The 16,688-nt window shown below is 39.7% G+C and overlaps 2 protein-coding genes across 2 annotated transcripts in view; one reads left to right on the forward strand and one right to left on the reverse strand.

The window, feature by feature from the left end:
- The window catches only part of pde3b (phosphodiesterase 3B), a 41,798-nt gene extending 37,540 nt beyond the window's left edge, over nucleotides 1-4,258 (forward strand). Inside the window, exons 13-16 of the mRNA XM_080501318.1 lie at nucleotides 1,535-1,738; nucleotides 1,879-2,040; nucleotides 3,385-3,643; nucleotides 3,927-4,258. Coding sequence (XP_080357444.1) covers nucleotides 1,535-1,738; nucleotides 1,879-2,040; nucleotides 3,385-3,643; nucleotides 3,927-4,129 — 828 coding nt within the window. The 3' untranslated portion in view covers nucleotides 4,130-4,258. The remainder of the gene's footprint in view (nucleotides 1-1,534; nucleotides 1,739-1,878; nucleotides 2,041-3,384; nucleotides 3,644-3,926) is intronic.
- Nucleotides 4,259-9,149: 4,891 nt separating this feature from the next.
- cyp2r1 (cytochrome P450, family 2, subfamily R, polypeptide 1) lies at nucleotides 9,150-12,844 on the reverse strand (the record flags this gene model as incomplete). The annotated part of the gene is made up of 5 exons (XM_080494303.1): nucleotides 9,150-9,367; nucleotides 10,971-11,300; nucleotides 11,454-12,086; nucleotides 12,189-12,330; nucleotides 12,602-12,844. 5 exons carry the CDS (start codon nucleotides 12,842-12,844, stop codon nucleotides 9,150-9,152), a joined length of 1,566 nt encoding a protein of 521 aa, XP_080350429.1.
- Nucleotides 12,845-16,688: the final 3,844 nt, after the last annotated feature.

Raw genomic sequence — 16,688 nt, forward strand, 5'->3', positions numbered from 1 at the left:
GCACCAAAACAACAGTTTTTATGGGATACGAGAATAAGAAATAAAGAAAAATTTACATTTAGAACACAAATAGAGAAAATAGCACACTACATTGCAATATTGATAATAATAAAGGAAATTAAGGACCACAAAATATAAGAGGAATAATTAAATGTAGGTAGATTTGAATATTGTTATATTATCAAACGTTTTAAAGGTTTTTCTCCTGGTTGCATTAGAAGTAAAAGTCTCTTAATCTTAAAATAAATAAGTATTGTAATATTTTGGAAATCTTTATTGATTAAAATAACAGAATCCATCACAATCGTGTTGCACAGAAACATATATTCCATAAATGATTTACAGACGTTTCACTTATTCCAAACATTATTGTCAAATTCATGAAGCTCTATTTACAGATGTCCAACATTGGAGCGAATCATGAAATGATCTAAACAACCTGCGACCTGGTTTTTTTTGTTTTTTAGGAGGGGGGGGGGTTCTACTTTGAGTTATCCACTCAATGTAGTGCATCAAACATCATTGTTTGCAGGAGGCTATCAATACTTGTCTCTTTCTTTGAAGCACAAACAACCAAAGCAAATGTCAGCACTGACACCTTGACCCGAGACGAGAACTGTGGAAACGGTCAGTCTGCAGCAGTCCGTCAGAAATGAGAGGCCCGTTTGAAAAGTGTGATTCCACCCAAAGAAAAGAAAACAATCATTTGATTGAGTTACTTGTTTCTACGAGTGATATTACTGCCAATATTGCGATGTGATCTCAAATAGAGCTTTACTTCGTTAAGCTGTCTCTTTGGAGTTCACATGAGTCCAAGTTTTTTTTTTTTTTTTGGTTTTGCTTGAATTGATACGGAAAGTATATGATATGTTCCATGTGGTCTCCAGATGATTAGAATATCTATTAAAAGCAGTTTCAAATGAGGACACTTTAAAAGATTAACTTCTCGTCATGTGCCATCAGGAAGAGCATCACATTAATCCTCCTCGTGGTCAGCTAAGCGAATGAAAAATAATATAGTGAAGCACTCGCCCCAGTTTAAATATTGTATTTTCACAACATGTCGATAGCGATAGCATTCCGACTGTCTGGGTTTTGTCCTCGGAAAGTGGGTTACAGGAACCCTGAACATATTGATTGTGAATGGTGTTAACAGCCATCAAGTCTATTATTTAAAAAAAAAAAAAAAGTGTATAATTAAAAAATTTTCTCACTGCTTTAAACCTGTTTATCATTTCAGCTTTAAGTGTGTGTGTGAGCTCATTATATTTCATAACCAAATACCCTCATGTCCTTTCAAGTCATTTAATAAGTGCTTGCTATTTTTGCAACTTCTGCAAGTTGTGTAACTCATATGCAAATAAGTGCTTGCTATTTTTGCAACTTCTGCAAGTTGTGTAACTCATATGCAAATACATTACATAAGCAGTTTAGTTAGTTTTTTTTAATCAATGGCATATTTGAGGAAATGGCAGGAATCTGTGACGTCTTTTCCTCTCTCATGGCTTTGGTGTTCTCGACCTCTTGTGTGCAGGCGGTGCTGTACAACGACCGCTCGGTGCTGGAGAACCACCACGCTGCGTCTGCTTGGAGCCTCTACCTGTCCCAGCCCGAGTTCAACTTCCTCCTCAACTTGGATCATGTGGAATTCAAGCGTTTCCGCTTCCTTGTTATCGAGGCTATACTTGCCACGGACCTCAAGAAGCACTTTGACTTCCTGGCTGAGTTTAACTCCAAGGTCTGACATTGAAAAGTCAAAAAGCTCACACATCATACGTTTGCTGAAGTTTTAATAATGTAGCAAAGCAGTTTGAACTAGCATACTGAGGATTGTGACGATGAGTCGTAATACAGCGTCGACCTATCTGTGTTTAACAGGTGAATGATGTGAACAGTCCAGGAATTGATTGGACCAATGAGAATGACCGGCTGCTGGTGTGCCAAGTGTGTATCAAGCTGGCAGACATCAATGGGCCGGCCAAAGTCCGTGACTTGCACACCAAGTGGACAGAAGGCATCGTCAATGAGTTTTATGAGCAGGTACAGATGGCATGCTGAAGCTCTGAAGAGTGTTCAGGTGTCACTGATCACTTGGAACTTGTATTTATATCGAGTGTCGCATTTGAACTTTGGGGTAGAAACAACAGCAGTTAATATTCTTGTGTGCACACGGGACATTACTGCTCTTGGGAAAGGAAGTAAATGTTAGTGAACATTCTCTGATCATTCATAAAAGATAATTTTGGGTTTCGCTTTTTCTCAATCTCTTTGCAGTACATCGTTTTTAGTGCTTTAAACAAAAACTTGAATTTAAGAATATGGTTTAAAGACGATTAGGACAAGCATTTCACACCAGAAACAGTTTGGATCAGAACCTGGATTTTTGAAAATGTTGGTCAAAACTTAGTTTGCTCTGTTCTTGAGGGTTGAACTGTTGGTTAACTGACTGTTAACTATCCATCCTCTGATCTTCCATATCGCTGCACCCGGCTTGGGTTCAGTCAATCCCAGCTGACAGTGTGCAACCTTGTCTTTGCCATTTGTTGGCTGGGATCAGCTCCAGACCTTCACTGCGACCTTGGAATGAATAAAGCCATATATAAGATGAATAGTTGGATGTGGAGCAGAATTGATTCACAATGACTTAAGTCTTTTTTTTTTTTTTACTGTTTTTTGGCCACGGTATTGAAATAAATGAAAGGTAAAAATTGTATCCTCAAGCAGTCTACCATTTATTTTTATAATCTCTAGAGAACTCCTACACCCTCGCTGTCTTAATTCCATGCTACACCTGTGTCTTATTGTGACACTGGGCTCAAACTGAGCGACTGGATGACGTGCGCGGCTGTCACAGTTGCCATAGTAAACAGCAGGATCAGAGCTCCATTGAAGATGGGTTTTTATTATGGAGGAGACACATGTGCTGAACTCGGTGACTAAACCATCTCTGATCAGCTGCTCTCAAACCAAGAACGTGTAAACAGTCGGTACATGTTCCCTTTCTGTAACCCAATTGGGGAATTTTGTCCTCTTGACAAAATCAAGTGCATTGAAACCAAACAAATCAGTCAGATGCTGCTGTCTCTGTTTGAATTTTCTACAAAAGCATAGCTTTATTAAAGACTTATTTTCCTTTTTGTTGTATTTAAAAAAAAATAATAATAAAAAATCCACAGCTACATCACACATTAGTGACACTGGGTGGAGCTTGATTAGCAGAGTGATTGTATTTTATTGTCACTGCTGTTCCTGCAGGTATTTTTGGCCGCCACCCAAAAAAAAAAAGTCATATATCTTCAGAGCCAAATAAGGTTAAGTTAAAACACAGAACCAAATCATTTGAAGAGTTGTTTTCAACTTCAGTCTCTACTCTTTGTCTTGCAGGGAGACGAGGAAGCCAGGCTGGGATTACCCATCAGCCCCTTCATGGACAGATCCTCGCCACAGCTGGCCAAGCTGCAGGAGTCGTTCATCACACACATTGTAGGACCCCTCTGTAACTCCTATGACGCCGCCGGTCTACTTCCTGGCTACTGGATCAACGAATCCGGATCGGATGAAGACGATGATGAAGGGCAGGTGGACATTGACACCGATGAAGATGAAGAGGAGGAAGATGAGCTGGAAGATGAGCTGGCACCAAGTAAGTGTTGTTGCTTCTGCGGTAATACCAAGCTTCAGCAGCAGACTCGATGCAAAGGCAGCTGAATAGTTTTATCCTCTGATTAATCTGAGACAAAGAATGTATTGAGAATGAGGAAATAATCAAACGAGGAGCTTTCATCGCTGTGCCCTCATGATAAAATTAATTTAAAAGAGGTTTAGATATGTTGATTAGAGTGGGGCACGTCAACACAATGCCCTTTGACCAACAGCACCTCAGTTATAATTATTTAAGAGTTACGAACGCATGTTTCCGGTTGTAGGAAGGAGGAAACGCCGCCGCAGGTTATTCTGCAGCATAATGCAGCACCTGACGGAGAACCACAAGGTGTGGAAGAAGATCATCGAGGAGGAGGAGAAAAGCAAAGAGCTGGGCAAACAGCAGCAGCCAGACAGCCTGCCGGCCTCCCCGTCAGATGACATCCAGGTCATTGAGGAGGAGGAGGAGGGGGAGGAGCGTCAGTAGCGAGAGGACAAACTAGAGAATGGAGCTGCGTGAGGTTGAAAAGTGACGGGAGAGGCAGTGTAAGGACACGAGTCCCTCAGACCACAAGCCTTTTCACCAACGTAAAGACAAACAGTTGGCAAATGCACATAAAACTCTCTCTCTCTCTCTCTCTCTCTCTCTCTCTCTCTCTCTCTCTCTCTCTCTCTCATCTCTCTCTCTCTCTCTCTCTCTCTCTCTCTCTCTCTCTCTCTCTCTCTCTCTCCTCTCTCTCTCTCTCTCTCTCTCTCTCTCTCTCTCTCTCTCTCTCTCTTCTCTCTCTCTCTCTCTCTCTCTCTCTCTCTCTCTCTCTCTCTCTCTCTCTCTCTCTCTCTCTCTCTCTCTTCCCCCCCCTCTCTCACACAGACATTGAAAGATTCACTGTGCAGACGCTTGAGCAGTCACATAGTTATTTTTTGTTTTTTTTTTATTTCTTTGGGGGTTTTTTGTTGTTGTTTTTTTTTTTTTTTTTTTTTTGGAGAAACAAAAAGGCCTTACTACTGTGAGCGGATCCTTACTGCAACGGTGGGGGCCCAACTCCTATGCACTTTCACCCCATGGAGAGTCAAGTGCACCCAGAAGAAGAAAAAAAACGGGCACCAGAACTGAGGAGGGCGGTGCAAAAGAAGAGTGTGGGTGGGGTCCAGCATTGACTTACCCTCCATGCTAACCTTGGCTGTGATGCTGCCTTGAATGCAAAGCGCTTAACTTAGGTACAATTTATGTAAACTCAAGAATCCAAGGTAGAGGAAAATACTGAATCGAGCGACATTATGAAGTGATTGATACCCTTTACCAAAGTGAACATTTCATACATGGAAAGACGAGGGGCTGAAGCTCTTTGAGCCTCGTTGTCAGGTATATTTTTTAATTATAAGTACACGCACACACACACACACTCACACACACACACACCATATATATTTATATATATATATAAATAAATATCAAATGATGTGCCTGTCTGAACCTTTACTAAGTCCATATTGGCCCAGAGCCTCGGCTTGTGTAGTTTTCTCTCCTTGCTGGTGACACAAAACACTGTATAAGACTCAGTCACAGAGACTTTATTGAAATGTCGACTGATTAATAGCATTATATCTGCATCATTTTTGATGCTTTTACTCATGTGTACCACCTTGCTTTTTCTTTCTTTCTTCTTTTCCCCTTTAACTCCCTGTTCTTTATTTTTGGTTTGAGTGTTGAAATATTTTGGCAGGAATGTGATCAGAGAGAATGAGTAGGGAGAAAGAGAGCACATTTTTAATTCTTTTTAGTATGTAATTTGTGCGTATGTCTGTGTGTCATTTTTAGTAATGGTTGGTTTTTTTTTTTTTTTAATCGGCGAAATGTCCTCTGGTGTTTTAACATGTTGCATTCAGATCAGGAGTGCTGTTTCAATGAATAGATTCTTCATTTTCCTTTTCTGATTCTAAGCATTTTTATTTTTTAAAGGTTACTCAGGATTCAGGCAAAGTTTAATAATTATTTTGCAAGAATTTATGTCAATATGAAATACACTTTTGAAATTAAGAAAATTCAAAAAAAAAAAATCTGGGTGACTGAAATAGCTTGTAATCTCTTAATGAACAATTTGACTGCAAACAAATTGGAGCGACGGAGGAGCAGACAGTCTGTGCCGTCTCTCAGCCGTTCGTACACTGTTTGCATAACCTTTTTACAACCTCACTGGAGAAAAGCTAATCTTGATTGTCAGCAGACTGCAGCAACACGTCACATTGCACAGTTGTGCTGTTCTGTAACAGTACGTTGGGCTCTTTTTTAATTCACTGTTCTCCATTATTTTTTTTAAACCAGCACTATGAAGCAAATCTTAAAAAAAAAAAAAAAAAAAAAAAAAAATGGGCTTTCATTTTCATATTTTTAATTTTGATTAATTTGATTTGAATCAAAAATCCATTACTTGGCCAGTGTGTGAAGAAGAGATCCAGGTTTTTATTGTCACTTTGGTTTGGTTTTGTTTTTTTTATATATATATGCATATATATCTGTTTTATGATGTGCTATGGGGACTGGTTAAAGAACTACTTGTTCTCTAATTTTGTCTCTACAAACTCTTGGCATTCCACTAGAAGCGAGACACTTCATCAAAGGGAAGGCAGACTTGTCACCTTGATCATCTTTTCGATTCTGAATCTCTGGAGAAAATGTTAAACAAGCAGTGTAAACTGAGACAGTAACATTTGAAGACATAAAATAGATACGGATGTGCACATTTTAATACCAAACAAGTGTTTAGCCGCTGTACAAAAGAGTATGTGCATATAAATATATATTTTTTAAATAATCAAAACGAATGCATCTGTTTTCTACACAACAGCTGACATATTGTACATTGCAATCCTGTTATTACCGTTGTGTTTTCAGAGTTTTTATCTATTTACATGTGTGAAACTGTGGGGCTTGGTGTTTTGCCCCCCCTCCCTCACCCACCCACCCTCCCCTTTATAGGTTCCAGCTTCTCCCCGATCTGTATCATAACCACTTTTGTAAACGTCATTATCTCTTTCTCCATCACTGTCGTTTTCCTCAGCCGGACTAGTGCCAAACTTCACCTGCATACTTGTAGTTTGTGCAAGCGATACGCTCTCTGGGCTCCAGAGAAAACACACCTCCAGTCAAATGTTGCACTGGCATCAAAAGTGGCAGTGATGGGAGTGGGAGTTGGACTCAGGTTCAGAGCCATACGCATCCTGACAATCCTGTCCATCACTTTATCTTTCACAAGAACCCATGCTGGCTCTTAAAGCCTCACTTCGCTCCTGACCTGACGCACTATGACTCATTAAGTTGTAAAAGTTTGTCGGCTTCTCACTGTGCAGTCTTTCCAACCAGTGTCCTCTGATGATTGTGCCATAAATACATCTATGAATGGTCTTTACCCGTATGTAGCATCAATTATACATATGTTTGTCTAATGTAACCATTCACTCTTATCTACATTGTGAGGGCAACAAATTTTTTTTGTTGTTATTTATAGCTGTCATAAAACACCATCCCTAAAGTATCAGCAGCTCTCATTGATTTTTCTTGGTGTTTGTGTTTGTGTGTCTGCGTATTCACAATATACAACTATGTTGTGTGTGTGTGGTTGGTTTTTTTTTGTTTTTTTTGTCCATACCACTTCAAATAAATGTCAAAAATACCCATATACACTTATTTCTAACCCACACATATGTTTTCACTTGGGAAAAACCTCCTGTACATTCATAACATGTCCCGTCACGTTGAGAAAAGAGTAATTAGGAGCAGTCCACAGTTTATAATGTGAAAAGGTCTCACCTTAATGACCTGCTGAGCATCTTCATTGCCAATTCTACAAACCTTGCAGCGCCACACAGCATGTTAGCATATTTCTGTTCATTTGTGTGTATGACGCTGACTTTAAATGTCTGAGTTCATGCTCAATGTTCTTACAAGAGCCACTCAGCAGAAGAGAAACCTTTTCTTAAAAGGTTAGTGTGAACAACCTGCAGCAAAATGCAAACGTAGCGACTGACTGGTGAACATTTAGAACCAGGGTGGCGACACGCTGGCAGCAGGGTGACTGTTGGGTTTTGTCGGATGATTTGTGAAACGGATCGCACTAATTCTAACAAATGTTACGCCTGAGGCGTATTCAGGAAACTTATGTGAGCAGTTAAATAAATGAGTAGGAAATAGATGTTAAACCTTGCCTGCAAACAAGGTGATAACCTGAATGTAATCCAGCCACCTGTGTGCAGCATGAAGCTGACATATGTAAGCATGCATAGTGAATATCTCACCTCATTGCACTTAATTATCTCATTTTGAAGCCAAATTTGGGATAATGTTGCACTTATGCATGAATGATTTCAACACAATAATCCTTCTACTGAATTAATATATAGATTTCTTCAGAGTAACATTAATGTTGGTTTTTTTCCTCACCATGCTAATATCTGCTTTATTTGCGAGTCAGTAGGCCGTCACCGCTTTAAATATTTTTTGTGTCCAAAAGAAGGTGTCTTGTTGAAATTTCAAATGTACACATGCTGCTTTAAAATACTTCATAGATGTTAATATGTTGAAACTGTTGGACGTCTTAATGGTCAAATGACTGCCAGTGTCATATGTAATTCTTTGGGATCTTCTAACTAATTAATCTAAACCTCTTGGTACATTTTAGCTTCAGCAAATTAGAAAGAATTAATAGAGTGTTTTTTTTTTTTTTTTTTTAAGAAAGACTTTATTATTACACAAAACGTTCATGCTACCAGTATTGCAAATAAGAACAAACAAGTGTTAACCTCACACATAAATGCAGTACATTGTTAGTACTGATAAGCACCATTCAGCAGAAACCAGTATTGCACAGTCGGTTTCTAGAACTCTGCCAGGGTTTCATTCACTTTCTAAGAGGAAAGTTTTCCCTGGAGCAGGATCCCTGGAGGTGAGGTCAGAGTCGGTCTGGATGAAGCAAATCCTGGCCCGCGTCCAGTTCCAATACGTTGATCAGAACTTTCTTGGAAAGTCTGGGAGTCCCATTTCGCCAAACACGTATGAATGGCTGGGGGCATTTGTCTGACCTGAGACTGTCCTTAGAAGGAAGGGCTATGAACCACCCCGGGTGTACATACTGTCAATCATTGACACATACCAAATTCATCGCTGGCGCACCAAGGTTCATAGACTTTTCATTTTCTGGGCTCGTAGCGCAGAGAACTAAATCAATATCACACTTGTGCTTCCAGGGTGGCCTTTCGGCACTTGTTGGCTCCCTTGTCTGAAAGTCTTGTGCAAACATGGATATCGCTCAGTTAGTTCAATAAAAATCGAAAATAAACTGATTCACATGTTATATGCAGAGAGAGCACCTTTTGGAACAGCTGTAATGCACCGATATCGGACGCTACAGTCCAGGGTGATACAGTCTCGTGCCGTGCGGCTGCATTGCTGTGCAAAATAGTTCAGCTCGAGCGCAAACGTTCTGAACAAGCTACGAGAAGCGCTCGCATGCCTACTTGTGATAAGGAGTGTCTCCCGAGCAGGAAAGTTTCTGCTGCCTGCGGACAGCGCAGATGGAGTAAGGTTTGGGCTGTAAGGTCATGCCCAGTTTGGGAGTGACAGTTGGGACGGTTCCTGGAGGAAACTGAAGATGAAACCTCTGCAGCAGAGTGGTGAAGAATAGGAACATCTCCATTCTGGCCAGCTGTTCACCCAGACAGTGACGCCTCCCTGGGAAAAAAAAGGAAAGAAAAAAATCTGTTATATCAGGCAGCCCCACACACACACAAAACCAACAGCTGGCTAATTTGTTCAAGACATTTGGAAACATGAACAAAGGAGAAAATAACGGGTTTAAATGAGGATAGTGTGCAGTGCAGATGAGCCCAAAAATAAATAATAAAACTGAAAGTTTACTGCCGACGCTCGCAAAAACACCTGAGAAACACGAAGGGACCAGAGACTAAGGCAATAGAAGAAAACAGATGTCACCAATTGTCAAAAAAGGGGAAAAAAAATGGCAATGTTGATTTAAAGATGAAGGATTTTGTATTATATTACTGGTATGTATGTGAATTTCTATATCAGAGTTTTGAAACAAAAACAACAAGCCTAGCCTACACATGACCTAGAAAAGTGTAAATCATTAAGAAGAAAACAGCCTCTCATTTACTTGAAAACCTCTCTTATACTGTGTGAAGTAGCATTAGCACACTGTGAGGGTGAATTTGTACAACCATGCGCGCCAATGCTGTAGGAATTGTGTGTCTTGAGAAGAACATCAACCTAAAAAGACATGCTGTTGCAGGCAAGAATTTTATGTAGATTTGAAAAGCTAAAAAGAAGGAATTCAAGTTATTGCTTGCATTTTTAGTTGCAACAAAACTGAAAGGAAAATATATGCAACTGGAGAACATTGTTTTTGAGCATGGAGGCATCATTAAAAATAGAATAATATTGAAACTGTACTTATTTTTTGTAAAACTTTTACTTACAAAACATGGTGAATCGTTTGTTTTATGGATTTGTACTTTTTCGCACCAGTTGTAGATCCTTATGTTATATTATAGTTATGGCCAACCCTACACAATTATATGTTAAAGAACGGCTTTGACTTGACTTTCTTTCGTGGACTCACAATAAGATACTTATCCTCATCTCCTCCGGCCATATTGCTTTAGATGCAGCATCTTATTCTACCATCTGATATCATAACACAGGCTTTTATCAAAATGCCTAAATCCATCCAAGAATTAGTGGTAACATGAGGTGGATTCATTAAACTGTTTTGAGACAAAGCCAACTGAAAGAGGCTGGTGGCAAATTACCACCACCTGGTAGAACGTTAGTAGGAACAGTGTTGGTAAAAGAGTGACTTCCTGAACATTGGCTTATCAGAAAACGGATGGTTTAAGAATAGATGCTTGAAGAGAGCGACTTCTTTCAGATAGTCTGAACTGCAGGGCTGCATCGAGGACCAGAAAAAATTTGTTTTTGACAGGCAAATATAAATTAACTCCATTGAAGTGCCTCTGTATAGAATATATTAAAGCTGAGAATAGTCAACCCCCCCCTTCAACATTTTTCCTTTCCTTCTCCTACTTGCACATTATGTTTGACTTTCTCTCAGCAAGATGTGAGTGTTTATAACCCAATAGGAAAGTAGATGGACCAGAAGATGATACATTTCAGTACCTATACTGTCAGACCTCAGATCTTTTTGAGTACATACACTGAAATGTATCCGTTGAGTTTTGTGTGTGGACATCTTGGCAGACAGTTTTATCTGTGTATCGATGACGTTTTAATCCGAGAGTATGAATGAGAGACTAACCCAAAGAGAATGGAAGGAAGGCCTCGCGCCTCACAAAGTTGCCACTGCTGTCCAGAAACCTCTCTGGTAGGAAAACACCGGGATCGTTCCAGTACTTCTCGTCAAAGTGCACCGAGTACAGGTTTGTGATCACCATGGTGCCTTTGGGAAGAGTGTATCCGTTGACTTTTGCTTCCTGCGAGGTGGCACGGAAAATGCCGAGGGGCACGATGTTGCAGAAGCGAAGAACCTCGTGCAGGACAGCTTCCACGTAGGGCATCCTGTGTTTGTCCTCCAGTGTGGGTGCCCTCCCATTGGTCAGCACGCTGTCGATCTCCCTGTGCACCCTCTCTTTACGGGGAAAAACAAGAGATGGCCAGTTAGTCAGGTGTAAGAGTACATGTTCATTGAAGCAGCTGTACAGTAAAAGTGCATTAAAATCTCTTTTATGATAACATCAGATGTAAGACCTCATATTGGGACGATGTTTTTGCTACAACTGACCTTGTATGTTGGGGTACATGGCCATGTACAACATGGCCCAGCGCAAGGTGTTTGTTGTGGTCTCTGTACCAGCAATAATGAGCTCACCGACTGAATAGATGAGATTTTCGTAAGAATATGAAGACGTGGGATCTCCTGCACTTTGTTCCAACTCATCCAAGTAGGCATCAACATAGTGACGAGGCACTTGGGGCACTCTGCCCTTGGAGAAACCCTCTATGACCTCCTGTAAGAAGTCATAAACCTCGACCGCGTTGCGGAAGAGCTTCTGGTGTTTTCCAAAGGGCACATATTCAATCCAAGGGAAGGCGTTGTAGAGGAGGGCCCAGCCGCTCACCGCAAGCTCCACGTTCTCGCTGAAAATCTCAATCATGTGCTGGAAATTGCTGTCGTCATACGTGAAGCGCTGTCCGAAAATTATCAGATTGGTGATATTGGACACTGCGTTGGTCACAAGGTGTTTGGGGTTGAAAGATTTTCCCTTGTGTTCGTCAATAGCATCAACAAAGAACATGCACTCCTCCGAGATCTTTCTTTCAAACAGTCTCTGGCCGCTGCCGAAGTAACGGAAAGAATTGCAAGCCAGCTTACGGTGTTCAATCCATCCTTTACCATATTTACAGTTGAGAAGCCCTTTGGATAGAGGAGAGAGAGGAAAGAAAAGGGTTAAAATATTGGAAATTGAAATATTGGTGAAAAAAAATATCTGCATGCATTCTATGACATTCATCTTACCACCCATTTTGGTCATTTTCTTGAATAAAGGCAGTGATGGCCGGTCAGCAAACACCTCACTTTGGTGATAAAGGCATTCCCTGACACAGTCATATCCATTTAAAACCACCGTCATTATCCCTCCTAGGTCAAGACTGAAAATCTGAAAGGTGCACATTGCAGCACAAGCACTTTAATCATTTTGTTCCTTCTTTTCTCTTTTCTTTCAATAACAATGCATTTGTCAAGGAATGAAAGGCTGGTGCAAAAATTGCATGCAACTATTGCTCATTTGGAGTGAATTTAAAAAAAATTAATCTGGCTGTACACACAATGGGGGGGGGCGCAGCCTTGTGTGCGTGCGCGCGCACGCGCGCGTGCTGCGGGGTCAAGCTCCTGCACAAGCTGCAGAGCACCGAGAAAACAGTCGTTACCTGTCCGTGAACTTCGCTCTGCTTCTTGAGGAAGACGTGCGGCTCGGTGGCCAAAGAGAAGATGTTCCCGATCACCGGGATGGGAGACGGACCGGGGGGGAAGCCCGGGGGTCTCCTCTGCTTCACGAGCTGCCGGACCAGCAGGAAAACGAGGATGGACACAGCCAGGCAGCAGAGACCGAGCACAGCGCGCGCGGGCGACACCGGCACCAGAACCAGACACGGAGATTTAATTGAAACCATTTTTTTTTTTTTTTTGGAAGGGAAAAAAAAAATCTCCCTAATCCTGCAGACACACTGCAAACCTCGGCTTCTGCTGTGAGGTACTGAAGCACATATGTATCATCTTGCACATTGTCGATCCCCGCCTCTAAGGCTAAGATTGGCCAGAAAGTCAGAGTCAACTACTGGTGAACTTTTTTTCCCCCCTTCTCTCTCTGATCAATAATGATCCAGTGGCCATTAGAATGAATGTTGACAGTCAGTCTGCAGAGGGGGATCACACCATAAAACTGCACCTCATGCTTTTTCCACAATGTTGTGAAATGCTTTAACAAGTTTGTCTAACGTGGATATTTTTTTTTTACATGAGAGAAAATACCACTTGCATAAGGACCAAACTATTATGTTATTTTATATATATATATATGTGTGTGTATGTATATATACACACATACATATATATATATATGTATGTGTGTGTGTGTGTGTGTGTGTGTATATATATATATATATATATATATATATATATATATATATATATATATATATACATACGTGGAAGTAACATGCATACTCATGTATTTAAGTAGTATTTTGATTTTACTTACACTATATAATATAATATAATATAACTATTTTAAATGTATATCCACACATATTCATATGTATATATGCATGTGTGTATGCTTTACGTTTATTCCTGCTTTGGATCTACATTTCTTTCCAAACCAGATTTTACAAAGAGAAATATTTGAGAAATGTAATGTGTCCATAGATATTAGAAATAAACCGCTCTGGGTACCTGCAGTTTGTAATGCAGTAAAGCAGAGGTGAAAAGCAGCGAACATGAGTAAATGGATTTCACTTATATAGCACTTCATGGCTGTGTGAGATGCCCCAAAGCACTTTACATAGCTCATCACATTCACACACCATTGGAGGCTGCAGTTGTGCAAGGTGCTGTCACTCCAATGTGAGCAGTTTGGAGTTCAGTGTCACTTTGTATGTAAGGACACTTTGTATGTAAGCAGACAGAGATCAGAATTGAACCTGCAACCTTCCGATTGGGAGGCCACTACTCTACCAACCGCATTATACCGCCACAACAGTAGTTTTCGTCTATCTTGAGTATTTTCAACAACAATCTTTCCAACTTTTGCACATTACATCAGAATTGAGGAGGTCATCCTGAACAACTGGGCTCTTGTCTAGCTTTTTTCCCCCTTCTTCTCAGAGAAACCTGAGATAAAATACCAGTCACAGTTTGCAAAAGTTGTTATTTGGGATGTGGTGGGTACTAGGAAAATAATGGGCACCGTTAAGCTCAACGGCAGGCTCTCTGAATAACAAGTGGATTTTAAAAACAGGACAACCTCAGAACTCACTACTTAGCACAACAATCACGACTTTTTAATTATATTGTACTGTTAATCACTTAAAATATTTACATTTAAAATAAATCTGATATATTTCTTTCATTGGTTTTTATAAAAAACAATGTATTGCAGCCTGGATCTGGTGGTTGAACTTGTACTTTAAGTTTCCAGTTACAATGTTGAGACTTGGCACTTCTCTGGCTTTTCACAATTGTGCTGAATACTTTATATTGTTCTTTTGGCCAACTTGGGGAAAGGGGATATAGGGCACTTTGTCTTAATGTTGAGTGTATTGCCCAAACCATAAAGTCTGTCTTAAAAGACATTTTTCACGGAAGGGGATTATGCTATTGGCTCAATTAAAATCTCTGCTGGCACGCACATTGTGGATTTCAGAGCACAAAGTAGCTTTGAATTAAAAAAGACCGAGCACAGATTCAAACATATAGGGGGGAGAAAAAGGGAGAAAAACAGTTGTGGCCTGATGGAAGGTCAGTAGAACAAGTTTAACAATGAAATAAATTGCATTTCAAACAAATATTGTTAGGCACCTCAGTGGTACCATCATGCAGACAACTTATTTCAATATGAAAAAACATGTAAGAGGTGTGTACGTGAAGGTCACATTGTAGTCTGTGAGATTGCATCAATAAAACCTATAATAATAATCCCAAAGGTGATGTGATTTGTTAAAGGGTTAGGTCGATGGATGGATGAATGGATGGATGGATAGTGGATGGATGGATTTCAACAGCAGGATATTCTTTAATTGAGAGTTTGTCCATTCCCGCAGGACCTGTTAAGGGTGAATTTCTAATTACATTTTCCGGAAAGCAAAGGAAAAATATCCAAATGAATTTCTCTTCATTACAGTTATTCTGATGCATGTCATATTTATAATGCCAGTTCAATAAATTACAATATTCACACCATCAGCTTTCGAACGCCTGCTCTGATTTATACTTGAAAATGTAGATTGCTACAAACCAATACTGGAAAAAACAAAACGAAACAAGCATTGATTGGTTGAAGCTTGTCAAATATGTTGCTTGTGTAATATTTACAATTGTTTTTGTATGTCTGACTATCAATGTTATTTATATTTCTGTAAAAGTTTCCTCTACTGTTTGTTTTTTGTTCATTCAAATTAATTTCTATTTGGATCTTTTTTTTTTTTTCTTTCTCTCAAGCAGAACGTTGATCTTCAATTACACTTTGTGGATTGATGCTGTTGTAGTCAGTTGTGTGTCCCTTAATCTACAAAACAAAAGATGCAAACACATTCACACATAGTTTCCTAAAGTTGTAAGTAAAAATCCAACACATAAAATGTTTTGACAAGTGATTTTAAACAAATCAAATAGGTCCTTTTAAGTGTATCAAAGCTGAATTCAATGAGCTGCTATCAGTAATGCATATCTGTCTGTTACCACGTTTTTAAGCAAATAAACTTTGAACCAGTAATCTGCTGCAGGTTCCTTCACCTCTGTACGTTAAAGATTTGGTCATGCACTATATTTAGAGGTCAAAGGTGAAGGTGTGCACCACAAACTTGCATATTTGTGTACAAGGGTTTTCTTTCTTCTTTGCATGCATGTCAGAACTTGTGCACAAATATTCTTGAATAAGAATTCAGTTCAGTCTAAAGATATACCTCCAACAAATCCATCATTTGAAAGATCAATTTGCAAAAAGGTTGAAACAACTCATTTCATTCGGTCAGTAAAGAATAATAAAGATTTCCTGTGAACACTGTCTTCATGGTTAACAGTTTGAGGTGTAGAACGGAGAGGGAGTGCAGAGAAGAAGCCATGCACAGAAAATCATCTCATTAATGTGGCTTTTAAACTACAAACAATTTCCACATTTGTGAAATGCTGCTTTCCACTTTGCTTGTGTGATCAGTTCATCATGACTCGCTCCTCATTAGACATGAAGTTGTTTATCCAGCTGTTACTTCCTGCTGAGGCAGCTGGTAAGCTTTTTTTTTTCTTTTTCTTTTTTTCCCTTCTTCTTCCCGATGCCTCAATGGCCTCTACAGACCTCTCCCAATCATTCAGATTTGTTAAGGCTACCTAATGAGGACATTCTTGCAAATGACTTCTTTGCTTCCTGCCAGCTCCCCTGACTCAAAAGCTTTTCTGGAAGCATTAAACACATCTGTCAAATTTAATCAGAAAATCATGTTCTCACTGTTACATTATCTTGTTAGTGGTTGGATTAAATCAAAACATGTGAAACATGAGTGTTCAGGTGGTTCACGTGAAACATGTTTTTGAGCTGCGGCATTCAGATAAAGCAGAGTCAGCATATTCCAAAGAAATATTTCACTCATGTTGTTTTACCTCACATTTTAAAACACCTGGAAATCAACAGAGCAACTGTACAAAAAGTACAAATGAATACTATAGGATTAGAATTTTAGGTTTTAAAAGTGTGGATAAATTCTGTATATAGCTGTAAATATGTCTAATAAATTGTGTAGTTAG

Source organism: Blennius ocellaris, assembly GCF_963422515.1.
Source record: "Blennius ocellaris genome assembly, chromosome: 1".
NCBI classification, from domain to species: domain Eukaryota; kingdom Metazoa; phylum Chordata; class Actinopteri; order Blenniiformes; family Blenniidae; genus Blennius; species Blennius ocellaris.